General features: G+C 33.1%; 1 protein-coding gene across 2 annotated transcripts in view; it reads left to right on the top strand.

Moving 5' to 3' along the window:
• LOC126881394 (scavenger receptor class B member 1-like) overlaps positions 1 to 18,078 on the top strand; it is a 66,782-nt gene extending 48,704 nt beyond the window's left edge. For both annotated transcript variants that reach the window (XM_050645646.1, XM_050645647.1), the window contains exons 5-9: positions 2,279 to 2,476; positions 6,613 to 6,740; positions 10,759 to 11,033; positions 13,922 to 14,166; positions 17,244 to 18,078. In XM_050645646.1, coding sequence (XP_050501603.1) covers positions 2,279 to 2,476; positions 6,613 to 6,740; positions 10,759 to 11,033; positions 13,922 to 14,166; positions 17,244 to 17,462 — 1,065 coding nt within the window. In that variant the 3' untranslated portion in view covers positions 17,463 to 18,078. The remainder of the gene's footprint in view (positions 1 to 2,278; positions 2,477 to 6,612; positions 6,741 to 10,758; positions 11,034 to 13,921; positions 14,167 to 17,243) is intronic.
• Positions 18,079 to 20,654: the final 2,576 nt, after the last annotated feature.

The raw sequence follows: 20,654 nt of genomic DNA, 5'->3' as shown, positions 1-20,654 counted from the left end.
AGACATTTATGGGTTCCTGAGTTATCCAGGCAGCACAAGATTGATCGCCTAAATTGGTGTCTTTACCACCAAAACTGGAACATTGAAAATTGACAAAATGTGCTATTTTCAGAAAAAGCCAAGATTTGTGTAAAGTCAGATGACCCACGAAATCGTGTACTTAAAGGTTGAGGAAGATAAGCAAGAACGAAAACTGTCAGATATGTTCACATATATAAAAGAGAAAGTTAATGTTCTGGAGAGGCATTGTGATCCGTAAAAAACTCCTTTAATTATCATCCAATCAACTTTAACTGCTCACAGGTATGTTGATAACCTGTAGTTATGCTTTGGAGAGGTACAACAGGAGAAAATTTAATACTCGTGCATGATATTGAACCTCCACATACCATTAGAGTGGCTAAAGACTTCATTGAAGTAGAAGATATGCCTTGTTTGGAGTGGCCTGCTTGCTCATCTGAGCTTAACATTATAGTATAGAGTATCTGTGGGATATGCTTAAAAGAAAAATTAGATCTTGCAGGGATAATATAGACAACACGCACGGCTAGTATAAACTGCTCTTGAAGAATAGAGCAAACTACCACAACAAAATGTTGATAATTTGATTAGGAGCGTGCCAACGCAAATTGAAGCTTGCATAAGAACTAGAGGTGATAACACTAACTACGAAAAAAACAAAAAAGAAATAAATAATAGTTATTTATGTAGTAAGAGCGAAAAGTGATACCTTATTGCTTGAGAGTAAGAGTTACCGCTCGACGCGTAGCGGAGAGCGGTAATTACTCGAAAGCAATAATGTCACTTTGTGCTTGTAATACATACAACATTTTTTCTACAATCACTATAAAATGAAACTATTTTTAAATCATTAACTTTATTCTAACTATTTTATATCTGTCATTATAATGTCATATTTCAGTTTGAATGTTCAATGTGTTTGTATTGTATGGTTGTACGGTTGCTACGGACGACGAGCGTAAAATCAAACTTAACGCGCTAGACTCATAGAGTTAAATATTAGCATAGAGAGAGTGTCATTCAGAGCGAAGTGACGACACCATCTTTTTTATTTGGATTAGTGCTGTTTCACTCTTACGCATAGTAAAGCTGCTACAGTTGTCCTCCTCTTCCGTGCCTATATTCACACTGAATGTCATTATAGATTCTCGATACAATGTGTTAGAAGGAGATGCAGCAAACCAGTCCCTGAGATCTTGTCGTCAGGAAGCGCGGAAGGTAGGCTCCCTCTATGTTAATATATACCTCTATGGCTAGACTAGAGCGATAAAGTGACGGTGCTCAGTAAAAGTTAACTTTTCGTTGCCATTGACAAGCAAAAAAGTCTTCTTTATCAAGTGATTGTAGAAAAAAAAAACAGTTTAATCATTCGTCGTTACACATTGAAATTTTTTATGCTATTGTCTTTAAAACAACTAGATTCAATTACGTTTCAATATAAATACTTTATTGTTGTTTTTTAATTGCTATGTTTTTGTGATTAAATTGCTTTAAAATAATAGTTATTGATGTACCAAGTCAGTAAAGTTACTCTTTATCGAACGAGTCTGACATTATGAGCAGAGCGAGCGTTAGGGAGCGAGGCGAATAAGAGACGAGTTCGATAAAGAGTCTTTACTGACGTGGCGCATACAAAATTTTATCGCTAACAATTTGATATTGGTTTTAACACTTACTTACAATTTACAATAATTTAAGAACGTTTTTAAATTTTAGACGTAATAAAAATTGCATGGCAGTAATGACAGATGACTTTTGCATGATGGCCGGTTTCGATTTTTAATCGATAGTTATCAATATTGACTAATTACTAAATCGGTAAAATTTTTATTTATTTTATATGAATATAATTACAAAATACTACGGAATTTCACTTTTTGACATAGATTTAATTAACAATGTCGTAAATTTTGTACAATAATTTTACTAATTACAGTAAATAAATTTTAAGTTAACTCAAATAAATAACCGATTACTACCATCGACCACTTACATTCAATCTCGATTAATCGCGGCAGGTAAAGTAAAATTCTTATTTCAGTACAATAATGTGTTACTTTACTGCCACAAATGAGGGCAAATGAGTACAATAATGAATGACTTTAGTGACGGTTGGCGATAAATAATATTTTTTGACTTCTTGTGTTCGTTTTTTTCAATTCGCACGAAATAATGGGAAATATTCATTATAAGTTTGGTTGTGTGTACATACTCTATGTACCTACATATGTACTAAATTTTTTCTTTTTTATTTTAGAGTGGAGCTGCCTTTACTAAGCCAAACAACTACTTTCAGCGGTTGGCATTTTCTGGTTTGCTATCGACAATGAACGAAGAACCATTTTTGACGAAAGCTGCAGATTCCTTTATAACTGGATATAAAGATCGTTTATACGATATAGCTAAAACTTTTATGCCTGATAATATTCCGCAACAAATGGGTGTGTTGGCTCCCGTAAGTATATTTTAGTAAATTATCTAAGAGACCAGGGCGGATCTGTGAAAAAACTTCTATTTGTGGATGTGAGAGGCGGCACTTCAATAATAGTAATTGACATAATAGGCTATCTTTCAAATATGCAGAAACATTAATTAAAAAATTAACTTTATTTAAAATTACTAGATATATAATTTTTTTTTCTTGCTTTGCTTATAAGTATAAAACGATTCATTTTGAAGCAAAGTCGTACGGATATAAACTAAAGATAATTAAATTTTGTATGAGATAAGACTTTTTTTTGAAAATACATATAGGTACTATCCTTGCTGCAACATAGCAAGAAATACAACAAAGGGGGTGGGCAGTCTGTTATTATTCAATATTTTTCAATCACTTAGGTTGCACGTAGGACCTTCGTAATTCGCTTAAAACATTTTTATAATACTGTAGCAAAACAATGAATCACCTGCCGCAAGTAGTACCTCGAGACGTAAGCGGAGAAAATTCTGGCGGAAGCACGACATACGTGGAATCGACGCGCGGTATATGTGGAAGGTCACGAAGGTGACGTTAATTGATCGGTATTCGGAAAGACTTTTGAACTTTGTTCGTCGGGAATAATTAAAGTGCGTTGATTGTTCGGTATTCGGAAAGACTTTTAAAAGACATTTTGAAAAGTACGTGTGTGCCGACCAAAGATGTTGCTACAAGAACTTACAAGACAGCAGTGGGACCAAGAAAGTCCCACAAGAACTCGAGGAAGTCCTCACGAAGAACGGAGATGATCCAGAACGTTCCACTTCCAGTCAGCAGAACAAGCAATCTTATCGAAATTAAAAACTGTTTCTCAAACGATTGATGAAACGTCTAAGATAAATAATGAGGAATTCGAAATCATTTCTCAAAAGATCGATGAAACTTCTATAAAGAACAACGAAAAACTTGAATAAGTTTGTAGACAGAACAACGAAAAACTTGAAGAAGTTAGTAGTAGAAAAAGCGACGAGAAATTCGAAAATGTTGCTAAAAAATTTGACGAGACTTCCCAAGTAATTAAAGAGGTTTGTAAACAGAACAACGAAAAATTCGAAGAAGTTTCTAGAACATTCGATAACATACAGAAAAGAGTAGACGACAATAAGGAAATGCTAGAAAAGAAGATCAAAGAATAGGAGAGCATGATAACCGTTACAAAAGTACAACCGTCAGTTAATGCAGTAGCTTTAGATCCTGTAGTGAATGATGAACTACCGAGAGACGAAACGTCGCATAATATGAGATTCAAATTACCACCATTTGATGGAAAGTCCTCTTGGTCCATATACCTTAGGAGGTCCTTAAATTTGGAGGATTATGTTCAAAAATCAAATTGTATGCAAAAATGCGCAAAATAAATTTAGATTATTTTTCGACTTTAACTCACTGTCTTTGGTTGCAGTAAATATTTATTTCCTTTCAAAAGTTTTACTGTATTGTCCTTGAAGTATTTAGATAACAATGAGATCTGCTTGAGATGTTTAAACAAATCAAAAATGGAGTTGTTAATTATTAAACATTTCGTCTTCAGATTTCGTTAGTTTCATGTTTTTTTTAAGTTGGATAACAAACTTTTTAGCTTAAAATTCAGACCAACGTGCCATTAAAATATGAGTCCTGAAGAAGTTTTCTGGAAAATTTCATGTCAAAATATCCAACAGGAAAAAAGTTATGTGGCTTTGTAGACGAGCGTCACTCCCACGCTTACTTCTCAAGATACGGACAACGGTGTGGCAAACGGCTAATTTTGGTCATACTTTGTGTTTTTTATGCTGCTGAACACGAAAATGAGGGTTATTTTGAATTTTAAGTGGGAAAACATTGTCAAAATTGCAATTTAACCCTTAGAATGAAAAAAAAAAAATGAAATTACGTTTTTTGCGTTTAACTCGCTACAACTCTAATCCATTTTAATATTTTTTTGCAAAGTTTAAGCGCAAAAGTTGAGTGACAAACTTATTAATTCAGCTTTTTAATCAAGTTTATGTTAAAATATAGGGTACAAAGAACAAAATGTTTGATAGAAAAAAAATGGTGCAACTTTTAATTTTTAGAAAAATGTGATTTAATTTTTCTTTATTATTAGGGTAAAATTGAGATTTTGACAATGTTCTCCCAACTAAAATTCAAAATGAACTTATTTTCGTTTTCAGCACCATCAAAGATATAAAGTGTGACCCAAATTAGCCATCCACCACACCGTGGTGAGTATCTTGAGAAATAAGCGTTTTTTGGGGGGATTCCTACTCGTCTATAAAGTCACATAACTTTTTTTCTATTACATATTTTGCATAAAATTTTCCAGAAAACCTCTTTATTACTTAATGTTTTAATGCTATGTTGGTTCAAATTATAAACTACAAAGTTTGTTGCTCAACTTTTTTAAGTAAACATGAAACTAACGAAATCTGACGTTAAAATATTTAAAAATTAACAACTCCCCTTTTAATTTTTTTAAACCTTTCTGACACCTTTCATTGTTATGTAAATACATCAGAGATGATACACTAAGGGCCGGTTGTTCGAACGCTAATCAACAATGATCACTATCAAATACTTAATTACTGTCACAACTGTCAATGTCAACTTTGGTTGGGTTGCTGAAAACATAATTAATTATAATTATGAGATTAGTTAATTAATTAACATAACAATTATTAACATAATTGATAACCTAATTTCATAATTGTACTCAATAATTATGTTTTCAGCAACAAAATCAAAGTTGACATTGACACTTGTGACAGTAATTAAATATCTGATAATGATCATTTTTGATTAACGTTCGAACAACCGGCCCTAAGGGCCGGTTGTTAGAACGCTAATCAACATTGATCACTATCAAATATTTAATTACTGTCACAACTGTCAATGTTAACTTTGGTTGGGTTGCTGAAAACATAGTTAATTATAATTATGAGATTAGTTAGTCAATTAACATAACAATTATTAACATAATTGATTAACTAATTTCATAATTGTCATCAATAATTATGTTTTCGGCAACCCAACCAAAGTTGACATTGACAGTTGTGACAGTAATTAAGTATTTGATAGTGATCAATGTTGATTAGCGTTCGAAAAACCGGCCCTAAAATTTTCAAAAGGAAATATTTACACGGATTAAAGATACTGCGAGTTAAAATTGAAAAATCATCAAAATTAATTTTTTTTTGCGCATTATTGCTTATAATTTGATTTTTGAACATGTTCCACCAATTCTAGCTAAAACTAACTTTATATTCGGATTCAGCGACCTCGAAAACATAAATATTGATAAAAATTTGCCATTCACCTATCATGGTCACTTTTTCGATTTCTAAGCCTCAAATTAGGGATGTGCCGATCGTCTATAAAACCATCCAACAAATTTCCTTAAAATCGACTTAATAGATTTTGAATAATAACTTTGCAATATATTTTTGTCTAAAAAGTTTAAATTTTTTAAATACTTTCAGAATAAAACCATTTAGAACCATTTAGACAGGAGTCGGCAAGTACTTTTATGTGGGGTCCGGATACTAGAAGAAAATTTTAACAAGGTCTAGAAAAAAAACCAAAGGATAACGATTTGACAACATATTATTTATTAGTATTTTAGTACATTGTTAACGATAAAACAAGAGACCTTAAATTAATGCGAAAAATTGCAACGACGGTTTTGAGCTAGTTCTTTGTGGTCTGGTTCTCGAGTCGACACAGAAAATTCGAAGTGTATCTTCGAGGTGGGCGTCTGTTGATCGGGAGCGATATTTGTTTTTCAAAAATTTCATTTTTGAGAAAGACGTTTCGCACAATGTACGTTGAGCCAAACATAGTGGCCAAATTGGGAGCAGTTCAACCTTTCGCGGTTCGGTTCGGACCGCGGTCCTCCTGCTGCCGACGGTTGATTTAGAAGTTTACCAATTATTTTACTTAATATAAAGAGGGACTCTATCTACTAAAAAGTAGATATTATATCATAGCTAATATCTATTTTGAATACTCGTAGTCGTATTTAGAAAAATTTTAAGATCTGTGGTGTTCTGTGAATAAGTATCAAATAAATTATAGAAGTTATCTTTAAAATATATTAATGTATGTTAAAAGTTCATATTGCCATTTTATTGTTTTAGAAACTCGGTCAAACTCCATACAGAATTACTATCAATAATGGAAAAGATGATATTGATCATTTGGGGATAGTAGAAAAATTTAATGGAGAAACTGAGTTAAACTATTTTGCTGGAGGACAGTGTAACAGGTAAATTGAAAATATAATAATTATAAAATAAAATTTTACTTAAATAGCCAAACAGTAGTTGAGAGAAATGTAATAACTTTTTTGTTATTTGGTAATTTGAGAAGTAAGGTTTCAAAAAAAAATTCTTCATTTTATAGATTAAATTAACAGTTTTACATGTTATCTTCTTCTTCTTCGTCTTCTTCTTCTTCTTCCTACTTTATAAATAGGCTCAATGCCTGTTTTACTTCGGTTTTTAGCCTCAATTGACATTGTCTGACCATCTTTTCCTCGGTCGTCCCAATGATCTTCCATTTGCCGATTGGTCTCTTGCTATTCGTACTATTCTATTTTGAGTCATTCTTTCTATGTGTTGATTCCATTCTATTTTTCTTCTTTTGGTTCACATGTTTATTTCTTCTATACCACATCTCGCTCGTATTTCCTCACTTCTTACTCTGCCTCTTAGAGTTTGGTTTGATATTTTTCGTAAGATTTTCATTTCTACTGTTTCTAGCAGTCCTTGTTTTTTCGCCGTATCTGTTCTTGTTTCCGCTGTGTATGTCATTATCGTTCTTATTGTTGATTTATATATCCTGGTTTTCATTATTATTGTAAGGTATTTGTTTCTCTAGATAGATTGTGTTGTTGAGAAATCCTGTTACTCTGTTCGCCATGTTCACTTGTTTGAGGTATCTTGTGAGGTATCTTGTATGTGAGCAATTCTTCTTCCACTTTTCCGTAGCTCGACAGTTTTATTCCCAAGTATTACGTTTCCATCACTTGTTGTATTATTTTGTTATTTACGACCAGTTTACATCGTCTCGGTTTTACTGATATTATGTACTATCGATTTAGTTTTCTCTGTTGAGATCACCATGTTGTATATTATGAGCGCCGTGTCTTCGAATTCTTTAATTAATCTCTGTAGGTTATCTTCATTTTCGGCTGTTATTATGGCGTTGTCAGCGTAGCAGATTATCTTTATTTCCTTTTTTCAGATTCTATATCCTCTTCTTTTTTAAATTTCTTTATTATTTCATCCATTATCGGATAGAATATTAATGGGCCCAGCGAATCTCCTTGTCTAATGACAGTTTCACACTTATTAGGTTGCGATAGTCTTCCCTTACATCTTACCATAGCTATGTTATATTTATATAATGTATATTATAAGAATATAATATTATATTCTCAATGGTTTTTATTAAATCCAGTGACATTCCGTTTTCATATAATAAATGAATCGCGTCCCGAATTCTCACTCTATCAAACGCTTTCTTCAAATCTATCAGGTACATATATGCTGGTTTGTTTTATTGCAGCGACTTTTCTTTTATTTGCCTTATTACAAATACTGCATCCGTGCATGATATTCCTGTCCGAAATCCTTGCTATTCCTCTTGCAGAGTTTTTCGCTTGTTTATTTTGGTCGCTATAATAATAATTCTTGTTGTCAATTTGAGTATTGTATTTAAAAAATTTATTGCTCGATTACATGTTATCAAAGTCTCCAAATATTTCTGTGGTGTTATGGCAAAAGTTGATATGTCCAATCGTTGCACTCGAATATGTGAACCAAATGATATTAGACAAATTTATATGTACAGTATTATACAGGGTGTCTGCATAACTTGGAACCATATGGGAAACTTTTTTAATATCAATTTTACGAAAAAAAGTTATTCTTTATAAAGTGCTCTGCATAGTCTAAAACCTAAGATGCAATCATCAGATATCAAATTTTTTCAACAGTATACGAGGTATGTCAAAAAATATGAATTTCGCTCAAGAGCAAACTACCTTTATATTTCAAAATATCAAAAAATTTTATTATGAAAAGTTATTTGTAATTAAAAACCATATTCAAATATTCAATAGCAGCCTTCTACTTGAAGAAAAAAATTTCTGAAATTTTCCTAAATTACCGATTCCCAACATCATTTTTATTTATTAGACATCTAAGAACTCTTTTATTAATAATTTTAGGAAAAAAAGTTATTCTTCATAAAAATCTGTGCATGGTCTAAACCTTAAGATGCAACCATCAGTTATCCAAGTTTGTTAATTTTATACGAGGTGTGTCAAATAATATGAATTAAGAAATAATTTCAAAATCATATTATTTGACATTCATATTATTTGACACACCTCGTATAAAATTAACAAACTTGGATAACTGATGGTTGCATCTTGAGGTTTAGAGCATGTACATCTTTTTATGAGGAATAACTTTTTTTCCTAAAATTATTAATAAAATAGTTAATACATGTCTAATAAATAAAAATGATGTTCGGAATCGGTAATTTAGAAAAATTTCAGATTTTCTTTTCAAGTAGAAGGTTGTCATTGCACATTTGAATATGGTTTTTAATTACAAATAACTTTTCATAATAAAATTTTTTGATATTTTGAAATATAAAGGTAGTTTGCTCTTGAACGAAATTCATATTTTTTGACATACCTCGTACACTGTTGACAAAATTGGGTATCTGATGATTGCATCTTAGGTTTTAGACTATTCAGAGCACTTTATAAAGAATGACTTTTTTTCGTAAAATTGATATTAAAAAAGTTTCCCATATGGTTCCAAGTTACGCAGACACCCTGTATATAGTTTATACTTTCAAATAAAATTTATTACATAGGAGGCGAAAAATCGGAGCGGGAAAACATATCAATTTTTGCTATCTTTTTTTTTAATTTGAAAAAACAACTTGCCCTGTTCAATTTTTTACTTTCAAATACAATTTATTACATAGGAGGGGGGAAATCGGAGGGGGAAAACATAATATCAACTTTTGCCATCTTTTTTTTTATTTTGGTAGGACATATCAAAATAATTAAATTGGTAACAATTACAAAATTATTTGCAAACTTAAGAAACAAATATATATTGTATTGGTACATAGTAAGTTAATAGTATAAAAGATAAAACTAATTAGTATCAGTATTTACAAATTATTGATTATTACTATCACTTGATATGTAACATAATCATGTTCTGGCTACATAAACTTTTCTTAATTGTGATCTATTATCAACTTATGCCACTGCATATAACACCTTCATTTTTCACTTAGGCACATATCTACTTATGCCACCTTGTTAAACATCCTTTTTAGAGTACATATATTTGAAAACCAAAAACACGATTTTTTGGACATATCAACTTCTGCCATAACACCACAGATTTATAGCTTTCTAATTCGTTGGCACCCCGTTGAGAGATATGTTTTTATATAAATATATTTTATTAGAATTTTTTGTAATTACCATAATATATACCACTGATGCCGTCTCTTCTAATGAAGTATTATCCTGATTTTAAAGTTTCTTCGTTAATAATGAAAGGTGACTGATTTACTAATGATATTGTGTATCTTATAGACAGCGAGACCGGCCGTCTGATGTGAATAAATTGATTGTGAGAACGTCTTTTATTTCATTACTTACTTAGTATGGACTCACACATCCAACCCATTCAATATTTAAAGATTTTAGAAGTTTAACTACTGTATACTTGGAATTTTGGAATATTTTAATATTTGTTTTTAGTCAATAAATTTTGCAGAAATTAGTGGTATGGCTGATTACGAATCTACGACTCTAATATTAGTTGCCCTTTTGCAATAATTTTAGTTGGGATTTTAAGTTTTTGCAATTTTAACACTTTTTCAAATTTTTTCTCATTTTCGTTTCACTCATTTTCTTTTCTGCACCTTTTGCAAAGTTCTTCTTCTTTATTGAAGTCTGTTGATTCCTGTATTTTTTTTTATAATATCTGAATTTAACTGTAATAGATATTCGGGGACTGTAATATTTTTTTACTTACAATTTATATATTATGTATTTCTTTGCTATCCCTTTATTTACCAATAATATTATCCCTTAAAAGTTCTCAAAAATAACAAAACAATATTGTCAATAAAGAAAACTCTCTAAATTCAAAAAATAGTTAAGCTAGAAACTAATTATACAAAAATTAAAATACATTGAAATCAGTACTATTTGTAAGACTCCTTTATATTATTTCTAGTATCGAATCAACAGACGGCGCAATACACCCACCAAGAAAAGTCCAGAAAAAAGAACCTCTTCATTATCTCTTCCCTGAAGGATGCCGACGATTTCCTCTAATCTTTAACACAGAAACCACCGTGATAGACGGTAAAGTCCCAGTTTATCAATACATACACCCAGAAGACTTGTTCGACTCCGCTGATGAGAAACCCGAAAACGGCTGTTTTTGCAGTATGGATAGCGCTCAATGTCCTCTGAAAGGTGTTTACAACGCAACTGCATGCAACTATGGTACGTAAAAGTATGGCTTTTTTGGTATTGTATTTGTCTAGCCACCAGTCAGATGTTTCTTATTTTAGCTAGTCCAGTCCTTTCATTAACTGCAGGATTCTTTAACTTTTTATTTCATCTTACCCAACTTCCCTTATGTTTGTTACTATTAAAAGAAATCTCAATAATTCTAAAATCAAGATAATTTCAAAAGCATAAAATAAAAAGTGAAAAAAAAACATGACGACAAACGAAATATTAGAAGTAATTAATCAGTCAGAATACAACATATGATCCGGTACAACGAAAAATATAAAGAAATCTATATCCAAAGTTATAAGCAGGTATCTAGTGAAAGCAAAAGAAAAATGTGTCGTAGAAAAATTTAACGACGTACAGAATAAACATAATGATCAGCTTCTTCGAAAGAAATTTAAAGGCATGTTCGGAATTGGAAAGAGTAGATACTATAGTACACTGAAAAGAATACATACTATTGACAGAAAGAAAACAACAAAATAACACAAGCGATTCAGCTAGACCACCGAAAAAAGGACTCAAGGACATAATATGTAATGGATTATCAGACAAATTAAGGATAGGAAATAAGTACAATAATTATAACAACAACATTTAAAATAACTAACTCACTCGGATTCATCCTGTCCAAAATCTATCCGAACAACACACAGGAGAGGTCAAAGGATAGCATCTACAAAATACCCTATGAGTGCACCAATTTCTATGTGGGAGAAACTGCAAGGCCATTAAGCGTCAGGACGAAAGAACATAAAATATATATCAAAAACAGGGATTTCGACAAATCACAGATATGCAAACATTCCTGGGCCAATGAGCACATACCACGGAGGAAAAATGCATCAATAAAACTGACACGATAAAGAGAAAAATCAAGGAAGCAGCCCCCATCCTACTGAACGAAGAAAAATGTGTAGCGAATCAATTAGCCGAATATAGCAGACTATGGTTGCCAATACTTAAATAAGAAGTAAACAAAAAAACATACCAACAATAAAGGACAGGGAAACATGTAACACATATTTTATCTCCATCATACACTACACATATGCTGCACACAATACATAAAACTAACTTAGGTGTGCCAAAAGCTTATTGCTACAAACACTTAAAAACACAAAATCACATAACACACAGAATTATTGCACAAATATACAAAATAATCAGAATTTGTTGCATCACAGAGTGAAAAACATCAATACTTACATCTTTCCAACAATAGCTGGTTATTGCCTACAACCACATAGGCAAGGTACAATTTTTTGTTGACAAGAATATGACACAACCTCAATAATAATAACAATTTGGCGGTTTTATATACCATATCAACAACTTATGTTGGACCGGAGTGTAGCTCAGGCAGCAATATGTCTGACTTCTATGCAGGTAGGCCGGGGTTCGAATCCCAGTGCCGCCGGCGAGAACATCTGGACATTTTTAAAAATATCTATAGTCCCCAGGTCGACTCAACCTGAATAAAATGAGTACCTTGGTTAAAACCAGGAGTAATGATAGGCGGTTGAAGCACTGCCTACTGTTACCTTCCGTGTATACCGTAGGCCCTAGATATAGCAGACTGCCCTGCTATAATCCCAAAGCCACGTCAGCGCTATAAAATGGGAGCCTATTATATTATTATCAACAAATTATTTTTGGAGTGAAAATCGAAACGTTAAGTATTTTAGATAAACTGTGTAATTGTCATCACAACTTAACCGTGACTAATCCCATATAAACAACATAAAAGTATGTATAGATATGCGCGCCGCGCACTTCGAGCCGTGTGTGCACCGTGCGTTCGTGGCGCCGACAGAAGTTGGATCGTGTGCGCACCGTTTGTGTGCCACTTGAAAACACGTACTAACACGTACGAACCCGCCACGAACGCGTAGCTCACACACGGCGTGAAGTGTTCGGCGCTTATTCTATACGTACCTTAACATTTAACCCAAACATGTCACAAGTCAACAATTTTAGAACCCTGCTCAAACGTTTATTCTGAAAAAATCTCTGCACCTCCTGGAGGTATGGGTGGCTTGTGAAGACGTGTTATATTATTAAAATTTAGAAGTGAACAAGAACTCAAATTAATAAAAGCACTACTTTATTTTTACAACAACTGCAAAATCTTGTTTGCATTTCTTTTACAAATAAAGTAGTGCAAGATAGTAAATATTTGTTTAATCTCAAACATTCAATTTTCATACTCGATATTAAACAGTCTTTTTATCACCCCGTATATCATACTAACGCAATTTGTTATTGTATAATTACAGGTGCAACCTGCTAATTTAGTTGATTATTACAAATCGTAAACAATAATTTCGGCTATGGCACATTATTTTGATGACTAAATAAAAACCTTTGTTCGTGAGTCGCGTGGGCCCTGACCCCAACACTAGTGCCACCAAGAAAAGGATACATTAAACTCATTCATTCGAGTCAATTCAAAAAGTCAAGATGTGGCTTTAAATACATTCAGTCGAGTCAATTAATACAGACCAGATATGCTTTTAAATATATTCATTCGTATCACCTCATACAGGCAACATGTAGTCTGATAATTATTATCCGTTTAACCGTCAGACCAGTAGCACAATAAGGATTGGTCAATCAGTAGAAATTTGAGGGCTCTTGGGTATAGTGTGTTCTTAGAGAAATAAAGTTTCATTTTTAGTTTGGTGTTTCACTATCGGCGAACGAAAGTAAAACCGAGCCGATTTTATCCAATATTAAAGAAAGATAATCTGCCATAGAAAATTTTTTTTACCTGTTAATACATTTTAATGATCTTTCTTTCCTGGTTATTTTATAACATATTATATATTGTTATTATACCATAATCATTAACGTGTCTTATATTACTCCAGGTTCACCAGTGTTCGTGTCTCATCCTCATTTTCACAGAGGCGATCCCAGTCTAACAAAATATTTTACTGGTCTACACCCTGAAAGAGATTTTAAATCATATTTCAACCTCCACCCTACGCTTGGGTTCGCTATTTCTGCAAGAAACATGATGCAGGTTAACGTCCAGGTCCAAAAAGCTGGAGGGATCTCTCAGGTAGACATGTTTGAAGATGGCATGTTGTTACCCATCGCTTATTTGGAAGCGGTAAGTAATATTTAAAAATTGTTATTAATTTATGTGTTACAGATTACTCACATTAAATTTTTGGTATTGTTATCAATGGGATTACCCGAGACTAAATTTACAATCAAGATGCACTGGAAATAAACAAACCATGATACGTTAAATGCTACTACGAGCAGTCCCGAATCATAATTTACAATGTCTAAACTTTGGAAACCATGATTTTGGATTTACAATGTATATTCATTGTAAATTATGATTCGGGAGTGCTCCTAGTAGCATTTAACGTGTCTTGGTTTGTTTACTTCTACTGCATCTTGATTGTAAAAGTATAATTTATTTATGTAGGCCAGATGATTGCCTTATATAGCTGATACTATTTTATCTCAAAAGAACAGTATTTTTAAATTATTAAAAAACATAAATATGCTGGTTTAATACGTTTATTTGGTTTTTATTTTATCTGCCATATTACAAAATTATTAGCATATCTAGATATGGCATATATAAATATATGGCATACCTAAATATACCAGTGCAAATGGTGGCGATCCTCATGGAAATATTGTTGTTGTGTTAAACCAAGTTCTGAGGTTTTTCAATCTTTTTACTATCTATGGGTACGCCTGGTCCGACTAGTAAAATTCAAATTTTTATATCTTTATTGGATTGCAAATTTGAGACGTGATGTTTCATGAGATCCTCAAGGTAAAGTTTGTACCCAGTTTAACGTATTTGCATTTTAAATTAATATACTTTTAAAAATGAATAACCATTTTCAATTTCGTTGCAAAACGAAAATACAGCCGAACCATATTCTAGTCCAATCAGAGAGTGCATCAAGCACCTCTACCGGTTTCGAAACTTATTAGTCTCTCTTCAGGAGGCACATATGCTGCTCTCCCTGATCCAACCAAAACAAACCTCAGCGTGCAGTCCCGGATTGCAACGAACGAAATGGCATAGATGCTCTAGCGGCAACTGCTAACAAAAAGACTAAGTTTTCACTCTAATGGCATATAAAACAACATAATGCTATTCTACATCCCACCAGAACGAAAACAATGGGAACCTTCTCTAGTTACACCTCCGAGGCTTCTACAATTTGCAAGCCATACGGATGCTGAGACTAAGGAACATGAGGGAATTCCACAATTTACAATTCACGTCCCATCTGCTCAGCGCGGTAAAGTTCCAACGAGAATGGTTCCCTTTGTACTCTAATCAGAGTAAATGTAAATCAAAAATGAATAACCATTTTCAATTTAGTCGATCGAAACGAAATTGAAAATGGTTATTCATTTTTGATCTGCTTGAAAGGTTTTGTAATAAAAAAATTGTTTCTAACTTACTTCACTGAGTCCGCCTATGCCCATAGACAAGGAGTGTAACATTTACTTCTAAATACACTAAGCGTCAAAATTAACGCACCACCTTAAAAATGGGACATTTTTAATGTCTCATATTTCCTAAACCTGTTGTCCGATTTTAGTGATTTTTTTAATATCTTATAGAATTATTCTTCAAGAATATCGATGTAATAATAATGTTGCTAAACAGATAGTATACCGGGTCATTGTATATGTATTGTATATACTTACACAAACAGTGTAAGTGTCATTGTATACCGGGTGTAACAATGATAGTGTGTTTTTTCATCAAAGTTTGGAACACCCTGTGGAATATTCTAGAGTATATAAAATATTGAAATTTTAACTCAACTGTAGCCTTGGGCTTTCTTAACTTTTCGCTTTTTGATTTATTTGATTATGTTGGATAATAAAAAAGTTATATACTTTAACAACCAGCAACGTTCTTCATCAATACAGGGTGTTTCTAAATAAGTGCGGCAAACTTTAAGGGGTAATTCTGTATGAAAAAATAATGACCGTTTACTTTATAAACATGTGTCCGCAAATGCTTCGTTTCCGAGATACGGGATGTTGAATTTTTTCTTACAAACTGACGATTTATTTATTGCTCTAAAACCGGTTGAGATATGCAAATGAAATTTTTATTAGATTTAAAGAGGTAGTTATTGGGCATTTTTTGACGTACAAAGAAGAATTTTATATTCACCGTTGGCGTGCATACGGGTCATATTACCCGGTCATATTACCCGTATGCACGCCAATGGTGAATATAAAATTCTTAATTGTATGCGAAAAATACCCAATAACTACCTCTTAAAACCTACCAAATTTCATTTGAATATCTCAACCGGTTTTAGGGCAATAAATAAATCGTCAGTTTGACGCACTTATTTAGAAACACCCCGTGTTGATGGAAAACGTTGCTAGTTGTTAAAGTACCTAACTTTTTTATTATCCAACATAAGAGAATGAATCAAAAAGCAAAATGTTAAGATAACTTAAGGTTACATTTTATATACGCTAGAATATTCCACAGGGTGTTCCAAACTTAGAGGAAAACACATACTATCATTGTTACACCCGGTATACAATTACAGTTATCTGTTTAGCAACAATATTATTACACCGATATTCTTGATGAATAGAGATATAACATATTAAAAAAATTACTAAAATCGGACAACAGGTTTAGGAAATATGAGACATTAAAAATGTCCCATTTTTAAGGTGGTGCGTTAATTTTAACGCTTAGTGTAGTATGAATATTATCCAGGATGTTTTTCTTCTGCCTGGACCTTGCTTTCCAATTTTTTTTTGTGTAGGATGTGTTGTAGGATAGGAGGGCATGTATGGGTTCATTTCGCGTAATGTGTCCGAAGTTTTGCAGCTTTCGAGATGCGATGATGGTCATTCCCTCTGGGTTCTGCTTTATTCTGGTGAGGATCATTTGTGATCAGTGAGTCCACGGGATATTAAGGATTCTCTGATAGAGCCACATCCCAAACGCCTCTATTACTTATTCTGATTTATTTTTAAATTTAAAAGCTGATTCTTAATAATTATAGTCTTGGTTGCCGTTTATTGCCATATTTCGCACTATTTTTCATACTCTAACTCTAGATATTAATAAATAAATCACACAAATCATATAGTGCGACGAAATAATTCTTTTTAAACTTAAATTTTTAATATATACATAAAACTACATTTATTACTTCTTTACAGGTACTAGATGACAAAAGAATCCCACAAGATGTACTAGATGTAATATATCTAGTATCATTTACCGTACCATCCATTAAATTAGCTCTACAATATGGCTCCCTACTTACAGCCATCATCACCATGATTTCGCTCATCCTCGTATTAAGAAGAAAGAGCTCGCCAAAGATTCTTCCTACCAGACTTCTTAGAAGCAATCAAAATTACTATGAAGCGAGCTAAACATTTTTATTTCTTACGCCAAATTTTTGTTCAATATTTGAACATTTGAGAAAGACTGAGAACCTTCTGGGGAACTACTTAAAAATATTTATTTATTTTTTTTAAGAAAACATGAGATGAGGTTGAGAATGTTTCGATGAATGGGATCATGATAACGTTAAGTTGGATTTTAGCTGATAAATTAATTTTTATTGTATTCATTTATTTAACACTTATTGTATAAATTATGTTGAATTTATATATTGCAGCCTTTCTAGTATCCTTTTGAACCAACTATCTAGATTTGCTTCACCATCTGTATCTCTATTTATTATTAAATTATACTTTTAGCAAGACAAGCGATTTTCCATGAACTCTCTTAAAACTGCCAATACAGTTTACAAATTTTAAGAAATTCTCTCTTATTTCTACTAAAGTGATAACACAACGATTTATAAAAATTATTTAAAAAATGTCAATCTGACCCCTTTGCTGTTATGATTTTGTTATCTAGATTATAAGTCTGTATTTTAAAGGCTCAATTAGATATTAAAAAAATACTCATTGTATATTTGGAAGTTATTTGTTAATTTTTTATTATAAAAAATGTATGTAAAATAAAATATTATTTTGTTAACTCGTGTTTAATTACGACAGACGTCGGCGTCGTGAATCACCATTATAGTTTTTTTTTATTTATTAAACACCAATAAGATGCTTAAGGACATTACAATCTGATCAAATAATGTGATCAATGAGCAACTTATTTGTAACCTAAATTACTACTAAAAAACTTAAGACTAAGGACAAACTCGATAGTATCCCCTAGGTTCTGTTAATATATTGCACAAATTTTAACTTGTACCATCACTTGCACCGTGCACTATTTTTCACTTAACTAACTCGAAGGGTTTCTTCCTCTTGAGTCTTCTAGCTAGATCCGTGTTGTCGAGGAGCTGGATGGCCTCAACATTAACGTGTTGAAGAAGTCGTTGTTCGTGACTCTTGGCAAATTTTTCTATGGTCTTGTTAACAGTATCCATGTCTAGGTCCCTATGGAGATCACTGTTCCTATAGTACCATGGAGCGTTGACAATGCTCCTTAGCACTTTGTTTTGGAATCGTTGAATGATAATTAAATTTGTATTACTAGCGCAGCCCCATAGTTGGATGCCATATGTCCATATAGGTTTTATAATCTGTTTATACAAAAGTATTTTATTGTAGATCGAGAGAGTGGATTGTCTTCCCAATAGCCAATACATTTTTTATACTTCATGTTAAGGTGTTCTCGTTTCTTTTTAACATGGGCCTTCCAGCGTAGCCTAGCGTCTAGTGTAATACCCAAATACTTTGCGGTGTCACCAACGTCTTTGCGTCTAGTGTAATACCCAAATACTTTGCGGTGTCATCAACCAAGAGAACAGGCAGGATTCCGAAAAAATTACGGAACAAATGACCATCTACAAAGTATAAAAACCCTGATAGAGAAAGTAGTGGAATACAATAAACCCCTAGTTCTAGTTTTTATCGATTTTCATAAAGCCTTTGATACAGTTGAACTTAGCAAAATATTACAGGCGCTTAAAGAATGCAGGCTAGATTATAGGTATACAAAATTATTACACAAAATATACTTACAGGCAACAACCACTGTCAAATTACATACTAACAGTAATCGCATAAAAATAGAACGGGGGGTTAGACAAGGAGACCCAATGTCACCTAAACTTTTTAATACGGTCTTAGAACATGCTTTCAAGAGTTTGGATTGGATGACAAAGGGAATAAAAATAGATGGAGAATACCTAAACAACTTACGTTTCGCCGATGATATAGTCATGGTAGCTGAGGATCTAGGTATGGCAAGAGAGATGGTACAAGAACTCGTTGTAGCTACAGAAAATGTTGGTTTAAATATAAACATCTCAAAAACAAAAATAATGACAAATTTGGTACCCAACCAGAACATCAGTATTGGTGGGAAGGAAATAGAACTCGTAGATAGATATAAATACCTGGGACATGAAATTACGATTGGCAGGGATAACCAGACTCATGAGCTGAAGAGAAGAATCGGTCTTGGGTGGGCAGCATTTGGAAAACTGAGAGAAACTTTTAAAAGTGAGTTACCCACATGTCTAAAGAGAAAGGTATTCGATCAGTGCGTCCTCCCAGTCTTGACGTACGGATCAGAAACACTTACCTTAACTAAAGCCTCGGCTACCAAACTAAGAGTCACGCAGAGAAGAATGGAGCGGTCAATGTTAGGAATAACTCTGCGAGACAAAATCAGAAACGAAGAAATCAGGAGAAGAACAAAGGTGACTGACGTCATCGAGAGGATAGCCAGGTTGAAGTGGAGATGGGCAGGACACGTAGCCAGAATGACAGATGGGCGATGGACGAAGAGGTTATTGGAATGGAGGCCAAGAGAAGACAAGAGAAGCGTCGGTCGACCGCCTACAAGATGGACTGACGACTTAAGAAAGGTAAATAAAAACTGGATGAGGGCGGCGCAGGATAGATGGGGTTGGAAACGAGGGGAGGAGGCCTATGTTCAGCAGTGGACTTTTGAGGCTGGATGATGATGATGATTGCGGTGTCGGCATATGGTATCTGAGTATTATTTAAGTTAACAGGAATGTATTGATTTTTCTTGTTTGTAAAATTTGTATGCACTGACTTCATTTCGTTTAATTTAATTCGCCAGCGTTTAGTCCACTCGTTAAGTCTGTTAAGAGATATTTGTAATTTTCTTGCTGCTTCTTCATAGCCTTCACCTACGGCTAAGACGGCAGTGTCATCAGCAAAGGTAGCTATTGTATTATGTTGTACTTCAGGGATATCACTAGTGTATAATAGGTATAGGACCGGTCCTATCACACTACCTTGTGGTACCCCTGCATTGATTTCCTTTAGTTCCGAGTAGGCTTCTTCTTGCTTAACCCTAAAAACTCTCTCTGATATATAAGATTCCAATAATTCTGTGTATTGTCTTGGCAAAATCCTGCTTAATTTGTACTTAAGTCCTTCGTGCCATACCTTATCAAAAGCTTGCGCCACGTCGAGGAAGACAGCGGAGCAAACTTTCTTTCCTTCTAGCGACCTCTCTATTATATCCGTTATTCTATGGACTTGGTCGATAATTGAATGACTTTCTCGAAACCCAAACTGGTGTGATGGAATTAGAGCCTTAGCATCTATGAGAGT

The sequence above is a fragment of the Diabrotica virgifera genome, chromosome 3, assembly GCF_917563875.1.
Source record: "Diabrotica virgifera virgifera chromosome 3, PGI_DIABVI_V3a".
Taxonomy (NCBI): domain Eukaryota; kingdom Metazoa; phylum Arthropoda; class Insecta; order Coleoptera; family Chrysomelidae; genus Diabrotica; species Diabrotica virgifera.
Note: the sequence above shows the minus strand (reverse complement) of the source record. Positions and strands in the feature narration are given on the sequence as shown.